The following is a 25,719-nucleotide window of genomic DNA, read 5'->3' on the forward strand; positions in this document are numbered from 1 at the left end:
ACCAATGTCAAATTCTCTGTACCTAAACAGGCCCAGAGAACTCTCTACCCCCACCTTGTGGAGGAAAGCGCTGTATACAACTGCTATTAAAACGCTGTCATCAAGCTGAAGAAGGCAGACTGTGTCAAAGCCCTTGATTAGTAAGAGTTAACAAAGATTATGATCTATCACCTACATTATGACAAAGGATTTCTGTGGACATACAAAAGGAGACACATTAAAACAAACGCCACAGTACTGGAAAAAAAAAAAAAGAAAAACTCAAGCAATGAATGAGCAAGATGGAGAGAATTTTTTCCTATGTTTTTGTTCTTGGACTTTTTTTCATTAAGTCATTTCTGAGGGATAGTAACAGCATAATGGAAAATCCCTCTAATTATAGTGTGTATAAAACTAAAGCATTTTAATAGACAGTTTCTGCTATGACTGCATGTTAACTCTAGGGCATTTCTACGAAGGTATTTCTGTGGAAAATAAGGGAAATAAAGTCTACAGATAGACCTTTAGTGTGATGGGACTGTACACTTGGCTAAACCTTAGAAAACCAGGAATAGAGGCATATAATATGGGGCCCAATGGTGCCACTGGAGATTCTTAGCAAAAATAAGTAAGCAAAAAGTTTACCTAGTTATTAAGGTCCAAATATGGAGAATGTGAACTACAAATGTGTCATCCCTGATAACAGCAGGAACAATTTCGACAGTTTATTCCAGATAAGCAAGAAGGAAGAGAGTACACCTAAATGGACAGAACGTGGAGCTCCTGTGTATCTAGAGAACGTGGGCCAGGCTGGTATCACCATTCTGTGCTCCAAAGATTACCAGCAGGAAATGTTCCTGAGAGAGGCTTCTTTTATTGGACATGGAATGGTTTTTTCACTGCAGATGGAGTTCCAACACACAAAATACTCTCTCTGGAGTCAACATGCTGACACTTAGCTGACCCCTGGCAGTTCGGCGTGTGCACACTTTCAAGCCCTCCGTGTGTTCAGTTCTATCCAAGTCCCAGCAGTTCTCTGTTCAATACAGGAAAAGCCACTCACCACTTATGGCTACTGAACGTGTAAAATGTGACCAGTCTAATGTGATATGAGGGCAAAACAAATGACAGATTTCAGTATAAAAAGGGAATGTAAAATACCTTCTTAATAATGTCACATACTGACTTTATACTGAAATAGTATTTCAGATACACTGGGTTATTAAAGTCTATTATTAATTTCACCTGTGACTATGAGAAAATTTAAAATAACATATATGGCTTGCATTATATTTCTGTCGACCAGTGCTGATCCACACAGGGAAATAGTAAAAACACAATTCTGAGCAAAAGTCAATTGTGAAATGATACCACAACCATTCTATTAATTTTTACAATATAAAAAACAATAAAATGTTTTGTTTCAAGGTATATAAACATGTAGTTATTATAGGAAGGTAAAGTTAAGAGTAACAACTTCGTATTAGTTGTTATCTCTGGAAAAAGAGAATATACTCAGCGTGTTTTACAGGTCACGGTTTAAATTGTATCTAATATTTCTTTTAAAATTTTATCAAAAAAACCTCACAAAAACAAAACCAAACACTGAATGAAGTATGGCAAAATTTCAAGGATTAACAGAGCTAGGTGTTTAAATATTTTTTATTCAAAGTAGTGAATGGGGGGGGGGTTGCCTGGGTGGCTCAGTCTGTTAAGTGTCTGCCTTTGGCTCAGATCTTGACCCTGGGGGTCTGGGATGGAGCCATACATCGGGCTCCCTGCTCAACCCGGAGCCTGCTTCTCCTTCTCCCTCTGCCTCTCCACCCTGCTCATGCTCTCTTTCAAATAAATAAATAAAAATTGTCCTTAAAAAGGTAGAAAATGGGTTAGAAATACCATTAGTGCCTAGTCCCTTCAAAAATATCCCAGTTTACCTCTTAATTAACTCTCAACAAAGCACCCCCATCATCAAACAACTTCTCACCAATTCCTTAATCTTTAGACTCCTATACACTCACAGAAACTCAGTTTAAATTATCACTTTATCTATGATGTTTTCCCCAAATATCCCAGGCAAAGCTTGGACTCACTTCTCAATAATTTCAGCACGTCATACCTCTGCTACAGTTTACATACCAAGTTTTTTCTATGACTCACAGGCCAGGGACCTATTTTTGTAAATAAGGCTTTATTGGAATATATTCATGCACATACCCAAATTGTCTATGGCTGTGTCCCACAACAACAGAGGGTTGTAACCAGAGACTACTCTGCCTGAACAGCCAAAATATTTGCTGGCTGGCCCTTTAAGAAAACGTTGGCTATCCCTGATTTAATGCATCTTGAACATCTTTCCTATTTGTACACAAAGCTTCCTTATCTGTTTTATGACTGAATCAATATTCCACTACATGACTATACCATACAGTCTCCAAATCCTCTAATTAAGGACATTTAGATTTTTTCCCAATCTTTTGTTATTATAATGTTAAAATCTTTGGCATAAATGATCTTCCAAATGCAGGAATCATAGAAAGCTTCCGCAAAATGAATTCCAAGAGTCAAAAGATACGCATTTAAATTTTGTCAGCTATTACCAAGTTGCCTTCCAAAAGATTTTACTGATTTATTCTTCCTTCAGCAAGCTATGTTTCCTCATACCTTAAGTTATATAACTTTTAAACTTTGCAATGTAAGAAGTGAAAAATGGCATCTTAGTGTGGTTTTCACATTTACATATTCTTATGAGATTGAGGATCTGGTATTTCTTTTTATGTGAACTGTCTAGTTACACTATTTTTCCACTGAGTTATTACTCTAGATTTATAAGCACTTGAAATCCTGAACTTTAAGAGCTTTAGATTTTGTTTGAAAGATCTGAAATAAATATTTGTTTTGGGCTAAGAGGGCTTTCAGGATGAGGGATAAATCTAAATTTTCAGTCTCTATTCTTGCATTACTTGGCAGTCTACATTTCCTCCATTTTCTCTATTTAAATGGTCTCTTTTAGCTAAAAGAATTCTTTCATAAATTACGATTTATATTCTTTAATGTAGGTAGACAAAAAATGCTTCTTTAAAGCTTACCATATTGCTTCTTTAAAGCATACCATAAAGCTTACCATTAGTTTCCTAATGTCCAACTATATGAAAGAAGAACTATATTCAACTGGCCAACCGTGTATCTGTTTCATTTTTGGAGTGAAATGCAAAGACACGATCGATTTTTCTCCTACACACAAAGTATCACTTCATTTTCTTCTAAAATGGGGTGGGTTAATGAAATTACAATATAAAAATATAGTCCCAACAGTTTTCAGGATTCACAAGAGAATATGGTTCTACACGGCTGTGATTTCATTTCAGGTGGGACTCAAGCTTAAGAATCTCCTTCCTTAGCAAACTATAAACTTTATAGCACAAAATTTTAAAATTCAAATGATAACACGATTAGTCACTTGAAAAAGTGAAACTCTCAATACATACTGTTCAGGCCATCAAATGAAAAGCTAGTGTGCGTATGTTCATATTTGAGAAAAAGGTTTAAACTTTGAGCTCATCCTTCAAGAAAAATTATACTGCTAATTTCAATGAACTGCTCACTAAAGTACAGTCCTAATCTATTTAAAACCAAAACAGACCAGAGGCTAGTAACTACCAAAATGGTTGGCATTCAGCACAATTAAAATAGCATTTCCTTAATTAGCCAGTAGACCGCAATACAGATGTCAATCTGTGGCTTCAAAGCCACTTGTGCTTGCAAACTAAGGCACTTAAAAACTCTAAGTAGGGGACGCATGGGTGTGGGTGGCCCAGTCAGTAGATCTTCCAATTCTCTATCTCAGCGTCATGAGTTCAAGCCCCACACTGGGCGTGGAGCCTATTTAAGAAAACTAAAAAGCAGAATAAAGTAAAACTCTGAAAAGAGACAAATTGGACCAACTAATAAGACAAGTGTGTTTTCACAGGAAAAAATACTTTAATGCTCACAGGTATAGTTACTTCTACACATATTTAAGGATTCTTTCTTTTATAGACAGCTCAGTTAGAAAAGGCCTTCACTGAAATTTCAAAATGAAAAACAAAAAACAAAAAACACACACAAGCTGACATAAATGTCGATCAAAACCAGCCAAGTGTAAAGATATCAAATTCCCGTATGCTTTACTGGGGCATAAACAGGATCCTGGAAACTTATCTGAGACTCAAAGTTGACCAGGATTTTCCTAAAAATCAATTTGGATGCTGAAGGGCTGTAATTAATGTCCCTTTTTCAGGACTAGAGGTTTACTTCTTTATGGCAAAATTATTTAACATGGACACGGACTTTACTGTTTCATTAGTTTTATTGTTTTAAAGTTTTTTGAAAGCTCATCCTATCAACTATAAGGAAACCAGTATAAATTTAAAAAGCAAAACAAATGACATAGGAAGAGATAATGAAATTTTTCCATTGTGTCCAAGAATAGCACACACAAAAAACAGTTTGACAGATATCTTGGCACACTTCATTTAAAGTTTATCTGCCTGTCTACTCTTATAATATTGATTATTTTCATGGAAGGGAAATGGGTAACCGAGTAACAGTTTTAGGAAAGCAACTTTAAATCTTGTGAAGTTTTAAAAATTTGCAACACTGTGGGGGTGCCTGGGTGGCTCAGTTGGTTAAGCCTCTGTCTTCGGCTCAGGTCATGATCTCAGGGTCCTGGGATCGAGCCCCACATCGGGCTCTCTGCTCAGCAGGGAGCCTGCTTCCTCCTCTCTCCCCGCCTGCCTCTCTGCCTACTTGTGATCTCTCTGTCAAATAAATAAATAAAATCTTTAAAAATATATTAAAAATTTTCAACACTGTGATGTGCTTTACCTAATCAAAAAAATTAATTTTGTTTTAATTTTAAAATAACCTAGGGGCGCCTAGGTGGCTCAGTCGATTAACATCTGCCTTCAGCTCAGGTCATGATCCCAAGGTCTTGGGATTAACTCCCACATGGGGCTCCTCGCTTGGCAAGGAGCCTGCTTCTCCCTCTCCCTCTGCCACATCCCCTGCTTGTGCTTGCTCTCTTGTCAAATAAATAAAAATGTTTTCAAAAAAATTAAGTAAAATAAAATAACCTATTACATTCATTAAGAGTTAATTCCTTCTTCACCAGTCCACATTCTATCTGTTAGTAACAATAATAATAAAATAGTAGCTAGATAACAGTAAAACAATACTCTGTGTCAGTTCACTAAGTACTTTAACAATAGCTTGCATGCCCTTCGGTACAGAGGACATTGTAATGCTGTTTGGACACCACGGTAGTATACATGATTCAATGATCACAAGTCAACACATAGGAACAAAGTCATGCTGAAGGCGGTAGAAGTAAAGCTAACATAAGCATTTGGCATTCAGCCCTCCAAACACATGCAAACTTTTATACATTCCAATCATAATGTCTTACTTCTTAACCTACTTTTCAGAAACAGAAATAGTTTGAATTTTGAGAAAGAGCTGGACTTTATGTTTACAGCAGCTATTCAACTATCCTATTATTTTTAGAGTACAGCACTGAATATATACATTGACAAAGAGTAGCAACTAGAAATTTTAAGACTGTAACATCCTACAATATAATAACATCCCACAATATATCAACATTTATAAAAATTCATAATAATTATAATTCTAGCAGTTGTAAAATATTTAATGTAGGACTACTGATAAAAAGACTAACCTGTAGCATTCATTAAAGTAAACACAGGGAGCCTTTAAAAACTGTGTGATTTTTAGCTATTCACTCCAACTAAAGCCTACAGTTTTCAAAAGAAGCATTATTGAGGAAGGCCTCATATCCTAAAGAAAAGTTAAAAGCGTATTTTAACATTTCCACCTCAATATCCCATCGTTAAAGAGACAAAGATGTCTCCCAACAAAGAAAAGTCCCGACCAGATGGTTTTAGAGGTAAATTCTATTAACTATTTAATGATGAATGAACACCAATTCTTCTCAAACTCCCCAAAAATTAAAGAACACTTCCTATAACTCATTCTATGAGGCCAACATTATCCTAAAATCAGATAACATCCCAGGAAAAGAAAATTCACAAGAAGTTTCACAAAAGAAAAAGAGAACAGATTAATAATACCCTTTATACAGGTGTAAAAATCCTCAACAAAATATTAGCAGATTGAATCCAACAACACATTAAAAGGATTATTCACCATGACTGAACGGAATTTATGCAAGGAATGCAAGGGTGGTTCAAAAAAAGAAAGTCAATCAATGTAATATATCACATTAATCGAACAAAGGAAAGAAACATGATCATTTCACTTGACACAGAAAAGACGTTTTCTTTTATTGATAAAAATGCTCATGACACTAGAAACAGAGGGAAATTTTTTTTTTTTTTTTTTAAGATTTGTATTTATTTGACAGAGACACAGTCAGAGAAGAAACACAAGTAAGGGGACTGGGAGAGGAAGGAGCAGGCTTCCCACTGAGCAGGGAGCATGATGCTGGGCTGGATCCTAGGACCCTGCGATCATGACCTGAGCTGAAGGCAGATGCTTAACGACTGAGCCACCCAGGCACCCCAAATTCCTTAACACGATAAGGGGTATTTAAGAAAAACTTACAGGTAACGTCACACTCAACAGTGAAAAAACGAAAGTTTTCCCTCTAACACCCAGAACATGGTAAGGATGCCCCCTTTCACCACTGGTATTCAACACTGTATTACAAGTTCTGGCCAGACGTATTGAAGGGGTAAAGAAGAGGTAAACCATCTCAATCCCAGATGCTATGAATCTGTATGTAGAAAACTGCCAAGAATCCACAAGAAAGCCCCTCCAGCTAATAAATTAAGCAAAGCAGCAGGGTTACACAATCAAGACATTAAAAAATGTGTTTCTATACAACAGCAGTGAATAATCCAAAAGGAAATTAGGAAAGCAATTCCGTTTACAGTAACATCTAAAAGAACTAAATACTTTAGGAATAAATCTGACCAAGGTCAAGAAAGACTTGTACACTGAAAACTACAAAACAGTGGTGAAAGAAATTAAAGATCGAAATAGACATTCTGTGTTCACGGACAGGAAGATTTAACATTGTTAAGATATCAATACTATCCAAACCAAGCTACTCAGTTAACATCATGCCTAATAAAACTCCAATAGCCTTTTCACAAAAATGAAAAAGTTCATTCTGAAATTCATATGGAATTGCAAGGGGGCCCAAATAGCCAAAACTATCTTGAAAAAGAATAAACTGAAGGACTAACGCTTCTTGACTTCAAAACTTACAAAGCTACAGAAATTAAAATATTATGGAATTGCTGTAAGGGGCAACGTACAGACCAATAGAATAAAGAGCCCAGAAATAAACCCTCACATGTATAGCCAATTGATTTTCAACAATAGTACCAAGACTATTCAATGGGGAAAGGACAGTCTAAAAAATGGTGCTGGGAAAACCAGTTATCTCTATGTAAAAAAATATACCACATACAAAATGAGCTCAAAATGGATCAAAGATATAAACTTAAGAATTAAAACTATAAAACTCTTAGAAGAAAGTACTGGGGAAAATCTTCATGACACCAAATTTGAAAAACACTAGTTTGAAAAACACTAGCACCAGAAGAAAAAATAGATTAATTGGGCTTCATCAAAATTATACAATTTTATACATCAATGGACATCAAGAAAGTAAAAAGACAACCTATATAACTGGAGAAAATATTTGCAAATCACATATCCAACAAAGAATCAATATATGGAAAAAAAAAAAAGGGTCAAAGATCACAAAGACCACACAATTTCATCTCTGACAAATCATCTTCAATCCAAATATAATAAAGACGACAAAAAGCATAAAAGAGTCAGTGTTATAAGAAATTAGGAAACCCAAGCATACTGTAGCTTCACTGATAAAACTGGGAATCACAAAATTCGTTAACAAGTCTGTGGACACTAATAATATCTCAAGCATTTCTAGTAGCTGAAGTATTTGAAATGTGCCTAGCTTTGAAGCCTATGAATAAACTTCTTTCCAGAAAAACATGTCATTAGAAACTTCCTAAATTTTCTCTTTTTTAAAAAAGTCAGTGAATTATTATTACCACTTTACTTCTGAATCTTGTACATCAGATATTTGGACATGTAGAAACAAGCAATGGAAGCACTGGTTTTTCGGTTTTGTTTTTTTTTTTTTTTTGAGTGATAACATGGCTGGAATAATAATTTTACCTGTGCTCTCAATGTCACTCACTACCTGAGTTATTTCTGGGTCTCAGACTCAGGACACTATAAATCAGATTGAAGAATTATTATTTTTAGAACTGATCATCAGTGAGAGGCCCCTGGATGGCTCAGTCAGTTAAGTGTCTGCCTTCAGCTCACGTCATGATCCCAGGGTCCTGGGACTGAGCCCCGTATTGGGCTCCCTGCTCAGCAAGGAGCCGCCTTCTCCCTCTCCTGCTTCCCTGGCTTGTGCTCTCTCTCTATCTGTCAAATAAATAAAATCTTAAAAAAGAAAGAAAGAAAGATCAGTGAAGTGTCACAATTGTCATCAACAATGGAATGAAAATAATGAAAGTTTTAGGTGACACAGGAATCGCAAGTCTATAATGAATCTATTATCCCATCACCTGTGTGTTCAGCAGGTAACTATAGCAGAGCATGTGAAAAATGTACTGGCCACAAGTTAAAAAACAGTGGGTGATTTTCATGGCACCCAGCTACAGATAATCTACATGGCATTCCCATGCAGAGGTCCAAACCAGGTGGACTAGCAGCCATTACCTGTTAAAGGCCAGCTAAATGATACAAAAGTCCAAATCCTATACTTTGCAGAGGGTAATTCCAATACACCAAAGGTTTCCTGTTGACACAGCAGTTCATTTACTACTGAAGAAGTAACTATATTTTCATGCCTGAGAGTCTGTTTCTTAACGTTGCGAAGATCTTTCTATTAGTCTACCACAGGAAAGATACTAAAATCAATGTACAAGAAGTAAATGGTGAGATGCAGAGGAAAACTTAGAAACTACTTCATTTTCTAAAAAGCAACAATTGTTACACTGCCATATTTCTAGATGAAAGGTTTATAGACTATTTTTTCTTAAGTGATTGAAGCAACTAATATATGTAATCATATTAAAAATTAAAAACACAAGTTTCACTTACCCCTCCAAGCTCACAGCTTGCAAAAGGAGAATGCCTTTTCCCTAGTTGTCATTATTATTTACTTCAATTTCTGTATTCTTTTACATACATCATCTGGCATTCAACAAAAAAAGAGACATGCCAACCAGAACAAAAATGTAACCCACTGGGGTGCCTGGGTGGCTCAGTGGGTTAAAGCCTCTGCTTTCCGCTCAGGTCATGATCCCGGGGTCCTGGGATCAAGCCCTGCGTCAGGCTCTCTGCTCGGCGGGGAGCCTGCTTCCCTTCCTCTCTCTCTGTCTGCCTCTCTGCCTACTTGTGATCTCTGTCTGTCAAATAAATAAATAAAAATCTTAAAAAAAAAAAATGTAACCCACTGATATGAAAGGAAACCATCATCAGAACTGACCCACAAAAAGCACATATGTTGGAATTATCAGACAGGGATTTGAAACTAACCATAAAAAATACATTAAAGCATCAAGGAGAAAAGGTCGATCACACACACAAATAGGAAATGTGAGCACAGAGAGAACACACACAAAAATGTATGTATATATGGAAGCCCTAGACATTTTTTTTTTTATTTGGCAGCAGAGTTAAGTCTTTCAATGAGTTTATCAATAGACTGAGATAATAAACAATCAGTAAAATTCAAGTAAGGTCAATAGAAATTATCCAAACTAAAATATAAAGAGTTAATGAGAAAAGAGTCATCTGACACCTGAGAGACATTGTCAAGCAGTTTCACATACAAGCAACTCAAGTCCCAGAAGAAAAAAAAAAAATAAGAGCAAACAATCTTTGATTTGGTGATACTTACCTACCCAAACCTTCCAAAGTAAAACAAACATCAAGCAGGATAAACTCAAAGAAAAACACATCTATGCACCTCATAGTTAAACTGCTGACAGAGGTCGGGGGTGGGGTAAGGAGAATGGAAGATAACTACCTAATGGGTATGGGATTTATTCTGGGTTCATGCAAATGTTTTCAAACTCTGTAGGGATGATGGATACACAATACTATGCATCTACTAAATACCATCAAATTGTTTACTTTAAAACCATCACTTTTGCTCTATGCATTTTACCTCAACTTTATTTATGTATTTTTTAAAGATTTTATTTATTTGTCAGAGAGTGAGAGAGAGAGTGTGTGCGTGCGCAAGTGACCTTTACAAGCAGGGGGAGTGGCAGGGAGAGGGAGAAGCAGGGAGCCCCATGCAGGATTCACTCCCAGGACCCTGGATCATGACCTGAGCTGAAGGCAGATAGATGACTGAACCACCCAGGCACCCCGCACCTCAACATTTTTAAATGAGGGGGAAAACAGGAATATGTATGTAGTTCTCAAAACACAGTATAAAATGGCCCTTAAACATATGAAGATATTCAATTTCATTCATAATAAGAAGTGCAAATGAGAAGTAGGCCAAGATACGTTTCTCCACCCATTAGGCTGGCAAAAGTTCAAAAGCTAGGTAGTACGGTACCTGGCAAAGCTGTGAGTAAACAGGCACTTTCATAAATAGCCGGCAAGAAGGCAAAACAGTACAACCCTTACAGGCATATGCGGCAATAACTGACACAGGCCCGGAAGTGGCCCCCACCTACCGGTGTTCACGCCTTTTTATAATCCCCTTCCTTTAGTGCGCACAGGGATCTATGACTTGCTTCTAACCAACAGCCACCCCTGCGATGACTCCACATTATAGAAGACTCCCCTTGCCTGCCTGATGAAGTGACCATTTTGGGAAAGCTCACAAGACGAGGAATGGCAACTGGCCTCTAGGAGCTGAGGCAGGTTTCCAAGGCAGTTAAAACAAAGCCAGAGCCGTCAGTCCCACACACACACACACAATGAAGTCAAGTCTGCCAACAACACGAGTGAGCTTGGAGACAGGTATTTCCACAGTCAAGCCTCCAGATGAGAACACAGCCCAGGAGACATCTGGACTGCAACCCTGTAAAATCCTATGCAGAGGATGCAATTATGCTATGCCCAGACTTCTGACCAAAGAAACTGTGAAATAATAAATGTATGCTGTTTTAAGCAGTTAAGTTTGTGGTAATCTGTTGCACACAATAGGTGACTAACACACCACACTACATATGCATTCACCTTTCAGACTCAGCAATCCCGTGTCTAAGAATTTATACTATAGATACCCTTCCAACAGTACAAAAATACCCATGCATATGGTTATTAACTGTAACATAATTTATAACATAATTAATATAGAAGATACTGCCAACTACTTAAATAACCACATACAGGAGATTGGTTGAAGTACTTCACAGCTGTAAAAAAGGCTGAGGAGCATCTCCATGAACTGCTATGTAGCTATTTCTAAGACACATTGCTAAGTGAAAAAAGCAGAGTGCAACATAAAATACACAGAATGCTACTGCATTTTGTGCATGAAACAAAAGGAGGTAACTAAGAAGAAAACACCTGTATCCGCTTACATAAGAAACAAAAAATAGGGGTGCCTGGGTGGCTCAGTGGGTTAGGCTCAGGTCATGATCCCACGATCCTGGGATCGAGCCCCACATCGGGCTCTCTGCTCAGCATGGAGCCTGCTTCCTCCTCTCTCTGCCTGCCTCTCTGCCTCCTTGTGATCTCTATCTGTCAAATAAATAATTTTTTTTAAATATCTTTAAAAAAAAGAAAAAAGAAAAACAAGAAGGATAAACAAGAAATTAATGATACTGATTACCTACACGGGATGTGGGACTGAGAATACGGTGTTGAGATGGCTACTAAAGGAACAGGGAAGGGAATACCACTTTTTCTGGATATCACAAGTTGATAACTGATAGCATACAACTCAAAAAGTAAATTTAAATGAACAAGGATGGGGTGTGGGGGCAAGACAGAACCCTAAAAATGGAAAACAAACAGAAAAATAAACCTCGATATACTGAATTTCAAATAAAAAACACAACCACACTGAGGATAGGGGGTTGAAGCAAAGCTTATGTCAGTAACTTGTGAAGAATATTTTTGCGAATACTCTTCACTTAGGGGAAAAAATAATTGCTAGCAAATCCTAAACACCTGCTGGCAGTTTGTTTCTCATATGGAGGCAGCAATTCTGAAACCATTATGTGAGTACTACAGGACTGAGTGAATGAGTAAATGTACTGATGTTGTCAGAAGCCAGGCTCTCACTGTGGGAAAAGGCAGACAGATATAAAGAACAGGGGAAGGCAAGAAGGAAACCTTTGGGGTTGGACTGGAACTGAAGGAATCAGTACGAATGAATGCTTTCTAGTATGTGTCTATGTGTGTGTTCTCTACCTACTGAAAGGCTCAAAAGCTGTAACAACGAACATGCCTAGTGCCAGATCTTGGTTTCTACATACAATTCCACATTAAAGGAAACAGGTCCCTGGAAAAATATCCAATCCCAGAACTAAAGTAGGGAAGATACATGATGGGATTGAAATACCTTATTGTGCCAGAAAATAAGGAAGCGCTCAAAAAGAACTGGGCCACGTAAAAGGACACAGGGGCCAACTTGAAGGGATTCCCACTTGCTAAATCTGAGGCAGCAATGACAATAAAAAACCAATAGTAATGGATCATAACCCATTGAATAAAATAGGAACCACTTGTCTTTTCAGGTAATAGTTTATAGACACAGTAGAATGCTGACTGATGATTATAAATTTAGAAAAGCACCATTCCATAATCAGCACAGGACAGACCAGTTCATGCAAGAATCATCAATGGCTGACAACTCTAAGGCAGACACTGTATGATTTTCAATGGGATATCCTGAGAAGAACGATCAATTACATATCAATTATGTATTATTTTGAAAAGGGGCATATAATCCAGATCCAATCATAAAGAAACAACAGATAGGGGCACCTGCATGGCTCAGTCGGTTAAGCCTCTGACTTTGGCTCGGGTCATGATCTCAGGGTCCTGGGATCGAGCCCCACATCGGGCTCTCTGCTCAGTGGGGCCCTGCTTCCCCCCCTCTCTCCGTCTGCCTCTTTGCCTACTTGTGTTCTCTCTCTGTCAAATAAATAAATAAAATCTAAAAAAAAGAAAGAAAGAAAGAAAGAAAGAAAGAAACATCAATAATCTCAAACTGACGAATATTCCATAAAATGACTTCCTTATCTTCTTCAAAAACGCCAACGTCATGGTCAAAGAAAGGCCAAGGAACTGTTCCAGATTAAAGACCAAGATGTTATAATGAAATGTAATATAATATCCAGGGCTGGATTCTAGACTGGACAGAAGAGTGTTATAAAGAACATTTTCAGGATAATTTTATAAAACTTGAATATAGACGGTAGATCAGAAAACAGTATCTCAGATAAATTTTCTCAATCTGATAAATACACTGTTTTTATGTAAGAAAATATCCTGCTCTTAAGAAATGAATTCTGAAGTATTAAAAGGTAAAAAAAAAAAAAGATATATACAAACTGATCTTTCAAATGGCATAAGTAATAGCTGTGCATATATGTGGTTTTAGACATAATCATAAAACAGGGGAAGGAGGGAGGAAGTAGGAAGAAGCAATAACAAAATGTAAAACGTTAAGAATTGGTGATTAGGTAGAGTATATGAGCACTATAAAATGCAACTTAACTTGAAGTTATTTTGAAGTTGTTGAGATTCTCAAAATAACACATACTGTGGTATTTTCAAAGATACAGTAATTACACTTGCTGCTAGATCTTATTTAATGTGATACAGGATACAAAGCATGTTCCAGCACAAATGTGCTTTTTAATATTTTGATAACTAATCTTCAAAATTGGTTTCTTTGCAATCTTATGCATTTTATTTGATTCGTTTATAAATGCTATTCTGAAAAGTGGACTGCTGAGGCTTTTCATGGCACAAAAAAACAATCTCTGCTCTAAGCTACAGATCCCTTATCTACTTACAAGTTTGTCATAATGAGGAAAATGCAAAGTCTGCAGCTTCTTGCATTGCCATTAGCAAATATAAAACATCATTGATAATGAACACTCAATCTAACCTTATTAATTTCCCTTCAGTGCTAAACTGAGTATTCAAAATATTGACTACAACCTCACACAAAGCATCTACGAACACAGACAACACCACACACCCTTATGTGGAAAAATACAGGCATGCAGCAACTACAAACATGAATCAGGACTGTGGAATTTCTTACAGAGAAACTGAGTGCTTACATATCTTAAAGAAACTGGTTAAAAATAAGATACTATTTACCATCTTTCTTTCGGAAAATTTTTTAAAATTTCTTTAATGATTGGTTGGTAGCAGGCTTCCCTCTCTGCTTTCCCAGTTTCACTCCAGTCTCTCACAAACTGTTTCAGTGTAGATTTTAATTTATCCATGTCAAATGTAGATGCTGGCATAATCTTTCCATTCCCCTGTTTAAAAAAACAGAAATCAATTAGCTTCTGACCAAGGAATCAGTCTTGAATATGATCAAACAGACATGCTACTACAGGGCTATATGGATGGTTTAGTGGATAAATCACTAGCCTCTCACCTCAACCAGGGTTCAAGTGCAGCTTGAGATCCTACATGAAAAGAGTTTGGTGGTCTCACTTCTACCCTCAATAGATTTAAGGTCCATAATCATGAAACCACCAGATAATTAAGCAGTCTTTACTCAGGAGAGGACCAGAACTGAGCTGCTATGGAGACGGAACATCTTCTCTCTCTAAGAGAGGGAAGAAAGTCCCTCCAGGTCATTGACGGGGCAGCATGGAGAGGCTCACACAGGAGTGGCCCAACTGTATCCATCCTGTGGATACAAAAAAAGGACTTCAGTCTCTATTACTGTCAGTCCCTTGAGATTTATAAGTGAAAATAACTTATTAAAGTAAAAGATAAGTATCGATACAAGATACTGAAAATGAATTTAAGCAAGGGAAATTAATTTTACACAGCTAAAATGTTGGTTATAAAAATTAAAGTCACTAACTCTATATGCTAGAACAGTTAGAACACAATGTAAATCATACAGCAATATGCGAACAATTACCTTACTACTTTAGGGAAAAAAAAATTTCTGCGAACAAATCCAGTTTCTGGCATACTATTCTAAAAAGTCTAATCAAATACTTGAACATGTAAGTGAAAACATTCTCTGAGTAGAGCAAATGGCCCATGCAAAATATAAAAATGAAATCCAGAAAGATAAAGACCTCAAAATGCAGAGATTAAACCCTAAAATAAAAATAGAACAAACTTTCACATACATCTTCTCCATATTCTTTATTTTCAAACATATGTATGCAATCATTCACAATGGTCAGTAGTATGTCTTGATTATGATCAATGCATTTCCGAATCTTGTCCAAGTGAAGAAGAAACTGAGGAAGTAGTTTCTGTTGATTATCTGGAAGTGATCGAAACTGTCTTTCTGTTCGGTTCACTCGCTCATGCATACTGGTGCTAAAACATAAAAGGTGTTTTTTAAATTGGCAAAAGAATTCTCACCAGGGCCAATCTTATTTTAAGGTTGTCTTTCTGTACAATTACCCCCTTATAATGTCGGGATACTGTCCTGTGATTTACAATCTTTTGGTTTCTTAAACGATATCAACTGAGGAAGTTTTAAGTTTTTACCTTATTACAAATTCTCTAAGCAACCAAACAAAAGACAGTTTATAAGAAAGTAAACATTTGCACCATTTAGAAGGGAAAAAGAAAACATAAAGAGGATTAATGTACAATTAGTTTATTTTTATGATTTTCATTTCCAAACTTAAAATTTTCAGCAAAATAGATGAATACCATCAAACAGAACACTGCTCTGAAACTACTTTAGAATATACAAAATGTGTTTTGAAATTAAGAACCAACCAAGAAGAATTTTTTCTAAAAACACAAAGGATCTTATGTACTACAAAAGTAGTAAACAGAGGAAAAATTGAAATTCTATAGTATTTTACATGATAGTATTCACGATTTGCATTCCAGAAGTTTCCAAATAACTCTAAAGGTCACTTTGGAGATGACCAATTTACAAAACCTGAAAACAGGGGCACCTGGGTGGCTCAGTGGGTTAAAGCCTCTGCCTTCGGCTCAGGTCATGATCCCAGGACCCTGGGATCAGAGCCCTGCATCCCCACATTGGCATCCCCTCATTGCATCATCCTCTCTGCTCAGCAGGGAGCCTGCTTCCTCCTCTCTCTCTCTCTCTCCCTGCCTCTCTGCCTACTTGTGATCTGTCAAATAAATAAATTTAAAAATCTTAAAAAAAAAAAACCAAACCTGAAAACAAACAAAAAACCCCACCATTTTATTATTTTTTAAAGATTTTATTTATTTGTCAGAGAGAGAGAGAGAGTGAGCGAGAGACCGCACAAGCAGGCAGAGGGGCAGCAGAGGCAAAGGGAGAAGCAGGCTCCCGGCTGAGCAACGACCCCAGATGAGGGACTCGATCCCAGGACGCTGGGATCATGACCTTAGCCAAAGGCAGCCGCTTAACCAACTGAGCCACCCAGGCGTCCCAAACCTCACCATTTTAAAAAGCTGATTATTACATTTGTAATGACTGCCATTTTACATCAATCAGATGGGCAAAATCTAAAAGCTTGACTATAGGAAATATTCCAAAAATATTAGGAAATATTCCAAAAATACTGAGTAACTTGAATATATACACATACTGATTGATGAGAGGTGCATAAATTAGTACAACCACTTTGGAACATAATTTAGCATTACCCAAGTAAAGTTTAGTATGCACATTCCCTAGCAATTACAGTCGTAGACACATGGCCAAGAAACTCTTGCAAATGGGCACCATGAAACATAAACTATCTTCTTACTAGCACGGTTATATATAACAAACAAGAAATCTGCAAACAACCTAGTGGTTCATCACCAGTAAAATGAATGAAGTGCAGTACAATGGAATGCTATTAAATTAATCAACTACAACTATACACAATATGGAGAAAACTCATGAATGTAAATATTCGTTGAAAAAAGCAAGTTGCAGAAAAACACACAATGTACAATTCTATCTTATATTAAAATAATATTACAGGGACTGAACATACATAAAAAATAACTACAAAGAAATCAAGGAAATGAAAATTAAAGAAAGTGATGTTCTTTCGGGGAAAGGATTTTTTTGCATACCAGGTGTTAGGTGCATGGGTATTCACTGCATCATTCTTTGCATTTTAATATATACAAACAAATAAGTTAAGTGTTTGAGTTTCTTCTCAATGTTCTTTGGCATTTACTCCATACTAAATGAAAATGAAAAACACTTTTTCATTTGGTTGTCCGAATCTTTCTATTCACCCAAGTAACTGTCTCGTTTTTATGCCAAATTACTTTCTAATTTCTGGATAATAATTAAGACACTCTGAAGAAGCTCTTGAGTGAAGCAATAACCTGACCAGGTCTTTAGAAGCTTGTGTGTGGTGGTTGTGGTGGTCAGGGACGAGGAGGGAATGGCAGGGTAATGGGAAAAAATTAAGTTGCCAGTGGCTACACTGATGTTTGCTTTTGTCCCCCAAGAGACAGTGTAATAGTGAGCTGTGGAGTCAAACTGGATTGAAATCCAGGTTATGCCACCTATTGCTATGTGACCCTTGGCAAGTTACTTCCTTTCTCTGTGTCCCAACTGTCTCACATAAAGAACAAGGTAATACATAACAACAACACTGACGATGATTAGAGAAGCTAACATTTCCTGAGATTTAATAAAAGCCAGGCCCACCACTAAGTCACTGAAAATGGATTACTCTGGAAAATAGCCATAAAACCCCACAAGGTTACGTACTATTATATTCTTCTGCCAATCCAATGGCATTTCACTGAAAATGTAACAAAATAATGCACACAAATCACTTAGCCCAGGGCCTAAATAAAACACAGCTCAAACATGGTAGGTACACCTCAGTTATGTAACTAATACGTTCACAATGAAAATACAAAAAATGTAGAGAATTAAAAGTACTCCAGGAAAAAAAGCTACTAATAATCCCTCTTTAAAAGGAATCACTTCTAACTTTTTGGCATTATTTCTCCTTGCTGTTGTTAAAACAAAGCCATTTAAGTGCCTCTCTAGTCAAAATGTGGTACAGAGAACAGCACTTCACGCGGAGATAACTAGAAAGGAAGCAGCTCAGGCCCCACCTAACACCTCTGAAATGCGATCTGCCGATCTGCCGTTTCACAAGCTCCCCAAAGGGTTCACATGCACATCAACTTTTTAGAAGCACCTGTAATTCTTCATCTTTATCAAAGAATTTTCCCAGATCAGAAAAATCTTCTCTAATGACTACAGGGCAAATGACTGTAATGACTGTTCATTATCCCATCTATGCAACCAAAATTTACTTAGTACTTCTCCCTAGGCATCTAGATACTTTCACTTGTCTACATGATGAACTTTTCTGTGTTCCAAATCTGTCTATATTTTAGAAAGACAAAAACAGTACAAAGTCCCAAAGGAAGAAATACCAACTTAGAAAGGACAAGTATTGAGGTGCTTGGGTGGCTCAGTCAGTTAAGCGTCTGACTCTTCGTTTCAGTTCAGGTCATGATTTCATGGGCTGTGGGATGGAGCCCCGGGGTGGGCTCCGAGCTCAGCGGGGAGTCTGCTTCTCTCCCTTTCCCTCTTCCCCTGACCCTCCCCACCCCCCCACTTCCCCTACCCCACCCATCCCTCGCTCACTCTAAAATAAATGAAATATTTTTTTTTTTAGAAAAAAAGGTATTTTTAAGGTTCTTGATACAAACTGATTTTCAGAAGGATCATATCAATTTACATTCCTATAAAATAGAGTAGGACACTAAAGGAACTATTTAAGGTGACCATTATGTGTGAGGCAAACAGCAGAGTCGTGAAGGGTTACAACTCAGAGCCCACTGGTTAAACAGTCTCACAGTACTTCATTTCTAGTATTCTTGGGCACTGGAGGCCCCATAACCTTCCTCTCAGCATATCTCAAAATTCAACATATCCAAACTGAACTTAGCACATGATCACCCCCCACCCCAATAAAACCCCTGCACTTCTTCCTGTGTGGCTGACATTGATGAATGGTATACCATACATCCACTCAAGTCAGAAACGAATGAGTCATCCTAAAATGCCTCTTCTCACAGACCCCACAACCACAAGCTCCAGATCCTTTTGATTCTACTTCATAAACTCTCTGGAAATCACTACCTCTCTCAGGCCCTCATTAGGTCTCTCAAAGATTCCCAAGAGGCCTGCTCCCTAGGAATGCTGTCCCCAAAGTCTACCACACCTAACGAATTCATCTAAAATACAAATCTTGTGTTTGTCCCAACTGAATCTCCAGATTTCAGCCTATGCAAATAATCAATAAATACTCAGTTATATACCCCCTTGGTGCCATTTTTCATTCTCCATGAGGACTACTTAACTTCCATGATTGCCGGGTAGCTGAGGTAAGTTATGGAATGGTCCATAGAGCCCACACATATCTGCTGTCAATTACTGAAACAGAAGTGAGGTAACTATACAGAACAGGGCGAGCTGCAGCATATCTCCTAACCCTTGATTTTTTTTTAAATATTTTATTTATTTGACAGACAGAGATCACAAGTAGGCAGAGAGGCAAGCAGAGAGAGAGGAGGAAGCAGGCTCCCCACTGAGCAGAGAGCCCGATGCGGGGCTCGATCCCAGAACCCTGGGATCATGACCTGAGCCTAAGGCAGAGGCTTTAACCCACTGAGCCACCCAGGCGCCCCTCCTAACCCTTGATTTTTAATGGTCCACAAAACTGTCCATAACATACATCCACAGTGAGTCTCCTGAAATAAGTGATGTCTTACTGAAGCTGACACAAGAGTCCACTCTATACTATTTTAAATGCGGCTAACTTCACTATTCTGGAAATGCTTACACTACCAATGTAGTTTAAGGCAGGGGTGGGTACACTATGTCCCCCTGGCTACTAGGTCCATTTTGTAAAGACTTTTACGGGAACGTAGCCATATCTGTTTGTTCACATACTGCCTATGGTTGCTTTCACACAGGGGCAGAGTTGAATACCTGTAACGGAGACCACCTAGCCCTCTGACCTTAAGATATTCATTGCTTGGCCCTTTAAAGAATTTCCCAATGCTGCTTTAAAGGAATGTTTTACAACCTTCAGACTCTCCTTGGCTCTGAACTCAGTCAGCAGCAAGAGGCCATATCCTCTGGTGAGTAAGGGTAGAAAATAGAGTGGCCAGCCATATTTCAAGGGTATCTCTACCTTCAGCTCTCTCCAGAAGGCTGGTCTTGGCAGTGACCCCCAACTCTGTCTCCCTTCATCAGGGTGGGTCTGATACTGAATCTGAGCCAAGAACCAAGGTCATAGACCCATTTCTTTGCACCTGTTGAACTACTCTAGCATTCTTAACAGGAAAGTGTATCTTTTCAGAAGGAAAATCTGACCCAATCCACTTCAAAATTTATTAAAATATTAAGTTAAAATTGTCTTACTAGTATTGCTGCTTACTAATGCAGTGAACCATCTTGGATTTCAGGCCAGACTCTACCACAATTCGGTTGTATAAGCCTGGGGAAGCTGTTCACCTTTCTATATGCCTGTTCCTGCACCTGTACAAAAGAACTCTACATCTCAATTTTTAAAATCTTACCTAACTGCTATTTCTAAAAGTAGGCTGTTTCTGACAAGATCTTTAATTTTCAACTGTAGTATCTTCTAATGTGAGTATTTTCATTCATAACAAGACTGGTATCTTAGTGATGACAACTTTTTTTTTTTTTAACTATTCGCTACAATGCTACAATCATTTTTGCCTTAATCAAAATATGTCATCTAAGCAAAACCCGTAGGCAACACAAAATTAGAAGCCATTGGAAAAATATTAAGACATCTCTTGCCCTGTGACCTTTAAGCTAAATCCCCTATATAAAGACTAAAAGGCATTTAGCAGTGAAACTAAGCTCTCCAAAATTTAGAAGTACTTGCTAAAGGTTTAGAATAGGATTGTCCATCAGAACTTACTGCAGTGATAGAAAGGCTTACATCTGCCCTGTCCAATATAGCCGACACCAGCCACATGTGGCTACGAGCACTTGAAATGTGGCTAGTAAGACTGAGGAAATGAATTTTAAATTTTATTAAATTTTGATTAACTTAAGCTTAAATTTAGCCAGATGTGATTAGTGACTATGGTATTGAACAGCACAGGTCTAGATCAGAAAATGTTGCAATGGAACAACCAAGTTTGTTTTCTGCTACAAAATACTTTCCATACCCCTAACCCTTCCAGTGATGTTTTTTAAAGCATATTTTTAATACTATCTTCAGTCTACTGGAAGTGGTTTTTTTAAATAATTTTTTAAAAGATTTTTTAAATTTATTTGACAGAGAGAGAGAGATCACAAGTAGGTAGAGAAGCAGGCAAAAAGAGAGGGAGAAGACGACTCCCTGATGAGCAGAGAGCCCGATATGCGGCTCTCGATTCCAGAACCACCCAGGTGCCCCTATTGGAAGTATTCCATAAAGAATACACACAAATAAAAAGGATTGTTTTTAAAAAATGAAATTATCCTCAATCCCATATCAAACTGCTAAAGAGGGATTAGAGTATAGAAAATTATACCACAACCATTAGAATATGCACACAAGCACTCTTCTCTACACTGCCACACTTGAGCCCTACTTCCAGGTCAAAGGTCCCTACTGGCCCACACAAGGGCCCATTTGATACCTAATCTTAACTATCAATTTTAGATTAGTCTTAATATATTAGAGCCAGCACAGAAACACATTTTAACTATCTGGGTCCACTATCTTTCCAAAACATAGTCCAGTACCCTTTTCTATATTTTTCAAAAGCAAAATGTACCAGACTTTTCTGTATCTACCTCTCCCAGTTATTTAAATCTAGTGTTAGTTGTTTCTCCTCCCTGTGTGATTCTTAAGACACAATACTTGCATCAAATTCAATTCTGTGATTGCCTGCCTTCCTGCCTCTGTTGATACCAAATAAAATCCCCACACTAGTTAATTCCCTTTTGGGCTCCACAGGTAATGCAGTCTAGTCCCTATGCCTGGGTTTAGCCAGTAAATTATTTCAAGATCTTTGTACTTCAAAAAACTCATGTTACAAAAATGCAATGAGATTCTAAATCACTTTAGGCTTTAATTAAGCAAGTTTCTGAATTCAAAATAGTAACAAACTACCGATTTTGTCACAAATTCGCAAGCTATCTGGGAAGGACAAATGTATTTCTTTGCTACTACTTGTCTTATTTGTTAAAAATAGAGCTTCACAACGTATGCCAAGCACTGGTGACACAAAAATAAATAAGGCTCACTCCCTGCCCTTGAAGAGGTCACAGTCATTTAAAAAAAAAAAAAAAAAGTTTGCATAAATCACAACAGGAGCCCATCTAAGCGAACAGTTTTACTTGTGCGGGTCCTATCTCATTCCAACTGCAGACTCAGAACATAGTCGTCGGTGGGCTCAACTCTAACAGGAATAAAAGTGCTCTATTTACCTGAAAATCTAAGTCCTTTTGAGATCCTGGAATTATAATGTTGTGACTACGCTATTTTAACATCCATCCAGAAAGAAGAAAAGTGAAGTTAGGGAGTTTAAAAGTCCTACCACAGTGCCCAGCCCATAGTGAGAATTCGATACATGTTTGCAGAATAAAAGATCATAAAAGCGGTTCTTTACTGTGCCTTCTCTCATTTCCCTCTTTAATAATTAGCAAATTTTAGAACATCCGGACCACCTTCGACCTTAATTTCACCCACCAGTTAAAGACACTGAGCGCCATCATTCACCACTAATGTGCCTGCACGTTCAAAGCGCCAAGGGGGTTGGGGTGAAAATCTTATGCAGCTCTCACAAGAACTGGCAACAGTTTGGGAAAATTCGTCCTACGGCATCCCACGTGTAGGTAAACTTGGGTTCTCCGTGTGTTCAGTTTGGAGGACATCGACAACACATCAAGATCATGCCCAGCACCGGCCGATTTTACCACCATCATCTTCTATCTGCAATTGTTAACAGCACTTTTCCGGTCACCCCCACCGGCCTCAAAGCCAAACCTTTAACGAGGGATGGAAGGCAAGAGAGCTAATCTGATCCCGAGGTTGGAAGACACGAGGCTGGGCAGCAGACGGCGCGGCAGACACGCGGCTGTGCAGGGCCGGGAGGGGCTAAGGTGGTACGAGGTGACTCAGGGGCCCCGAGGTCAGATCTGGCGGCCCGGTCCCGGCGCCCCGGAGGCGTGGCGGCCGAGGGCGAGCGCGGCGGGCGGCCCCGTTCCGGCGGGCACCTCGATGGGCTGCGCCGGGGTCCGCCACGGGCTTCTTACCCGTAGTAGCGGAAGGCATTAATGATCTTCCAGAAGTGCTCGCGCTCCAGCCGCTCCTCCTCCTCCTCCGTGCTGCGCGCGGCCACGGCCGCCGCCGAAACCGCCGCGGCGGAGGCCAAACGCCCGGCGGAGAACTGCACTTCCACCTCCTCGCTCCCGCTGCGGCCGCCGCCGCCTCCCCCGCAGCCCTCGGGCAGCTGAGAAGCTGGCGGAGGAGGGCGCCGCCGTCGCTGCATCGCCGCCGCGGCCCTAGGCCTGGCTCGCTTGCGTCTCGCCGCGACTGAGAGCGTGGTGGCGGCTGCTCGGCCTTCCTCTAGACGGCGCCCGCCGCGGACATGCCCCCAGCTCGCGGTGCGCTCCGCCCCCGCCGCCCTCAGGCCTCCATCCGCGCCGGGCTCCGCCAGGTCTTCAGGAGCGCCCGGCACGAGCGCGCATGCGCCTGCGAGGGTACGACGGAGGGCCGCCACCGCCTGCGCTCATTTGCTGCCGGGCTTCGGCGACAGCGCGCTGCCGTAACGACGACGCGCCCAATGGGCGGGGCGAAGGGGCAGGTGGGAGGAGTGGAGGAGGAGATCCCTGTTGGGGTGGGGCTGGCACCTGTGGGAAGCCGTGTGGGTTGGTTTAACAGCCTGAAAGTGCTGGATTCTGGAGCCAAGTCTAAAGGAAGGAAAAGCAGAAAAAAAGTTCAACTTTGATGAATTTATTAGGAATTTTTATTTAAGAAAATCTAGTGGGAAGATTTAAGCTTTTTTTTCTAAATATATTTCCATTTTTAATTACATAGGGAAGAGAATCACCAGCATCTTTTCAGTGTTTAGAGGCTTGCGAAAATCCTATTCCCGTCCTGACTGGGGACGGCAGCAGAGGAAGAAGATGTTAAAGCCAAACCCTACCCGGTATCCACGCTTTGGAAGACCACCAAAATGCACAGGAGCCACAATGCCTCAACACTGGCGCCAGTAGCATCTAATGGTGGCCCTTAGCAGTGCAAGACTTAACGTCTTCCTCTTCATCTACATACACTTTCTATCTCATTTGTCTCTGACCTCATAGTTAAAACAGGTGCCTCACACACATTTAATATTATTCTTAGGAAATAACTCATTTTATTCAATTTTATCTACACTCAGCATATCAGTCTTACAAAAAAGTACTAAAAGAAAAGAGTGCTTTATTCAGAAGAGTTAAACATGCCCAGGAAGCAAAAATTCCATAAAAAAAAAAAACAACATAAAATCATACTGAAACGGAAGTGGTTTCATATTTTCGTAATTTAAACTATTAATTTAAGGGCAAAGCTTTAAAAAGTTCTGTGGTTATTCTATGTTAATGTTCCGTTTTTATACAAGATTTTTAGAAAATTTTTAAGCCTTTTTTTTAATAGTAATGCAGAAATATGTGGTCCAGAATTCAAAAGGGAAGTACAAAGGGTTACAAATGTGAAGTTTCTGTGCCCTTCTCCCTAGCCATCTTTATCCCCTACATAGACACAATATATCAATTTCTTGCCCATTCTTCCGCATTTTCTATCCACTGTGGATAGAAATAATCCAGTGTGGATTTTTCTTAGAGACCCGTGTGTGTTTGTAAATTATATATATAGTCTCATGTTATTAACTGTTACCAATACTGTTTTCATATATACATGTACACATCAATATACAAATTATCTATGTAATAATTTTGATGCATTGGTATAGGTCTAAATGACCTAATGAAGGCCAAAATGCCATGGATAATTATAATCAGCATAATACTTTTTATCATCCTGGGAAGTATAGCAAACCTTTCTTTTTGAGACAGAGAAAGAGAGAGAGCTGGGGTGGTGGAATAGAGGCAGAGGGAAAGAGAGAATCCCAAGCAGCCTGAACAGTTAGAGCAGAGCCTGACAAGGGACTAGATCTCACGACCCTGAGATCAGGACCCAGGCGGAAATCTAGTCAGATGCTTAACTAACTGACCCAACCAGGTGCAACATTTTCAAATTAATTTCTTATGTAGAGGCTTGCTTGATCCTGCCTCATTACTAGGTAAGAATCTTAGGGTCTGTGTCATTAAGGTGCTCAACCTTAATCTCAGTTGTGATTTCACAGATGAGGAACATAGGGAAACAGCAATTAAGTGATTCCTGGGACAGAGTACATTACTGGCACTACACCTTCCTAGCCAAGTCTCCTGCCTGTATTTTGTCAGTATTTGGTTATGACACTGACTGAATCTTATGCTGTTCAACATTTTACATTTTCCAAATTGTTTTTTTTCCCCTA

At 38.8% G+C, this 25,719-nt stretch overlaps 1 protein-coding gene across 4 annotated transcripts in view; it reads right to left on the reverse strand.

Annotated features, from left to right (window-relative positions):
* CARNMT1 (carnosine N-methyltransferase 1) overlaps positions 1 to 23,820 on the reverse strand; it is a 39,127-nt gene extending 15,307 nt beyond the window's left edge. For 2 of the 4 annotated variants that reach the window (XM_032866648.1, XM_032866649.1), the window contains exons 1-3: positions 23,453 to 23,820; positions 15,366 to 15,561; positions 14,365 to 14,528 (exon numbers count right to left, since the gene is read on the reverse strand). In XM_032866648.1, the coding sequence (XP_032722539.1) occupies positions 14,365 to 14,528; positions 15,366 to 15,561; positions 23,453 to 23,688 (596 nt within the window). In that variant the 5' untranslated portion in view covers positions 23,689 to 23,820. Of the gene's footprint in view, positions 1 to 14,364; positions 14,529 to 15,365; positions 15,562 to 22,886; positions 23,326 to 23,452 lie in introns of those variants that run through there. The other 2 variants (XM_032866651.1, XM_032866650.1) reach the window with 2 other exon arrangements.
* Positions 23,821 to 25,719: the final 1,899 nt, after the last annotated feature.

The sequence above is a fragment of the Lontra canadensis genome, unplaced genomic scaffold, assembly GCF_010015895.1.
Source record: "Lontra canadensis isolate GAN:19392208 unplaced genomic scaffold, GSC_riverotter_1.0 scaffold31, whole genome shotgun sequence".
NCBI lineage: Eukaryota > Metazoa > Chordata > Mammalia > Carnivora > Mustelidae > Lontra > Lontra canadensis.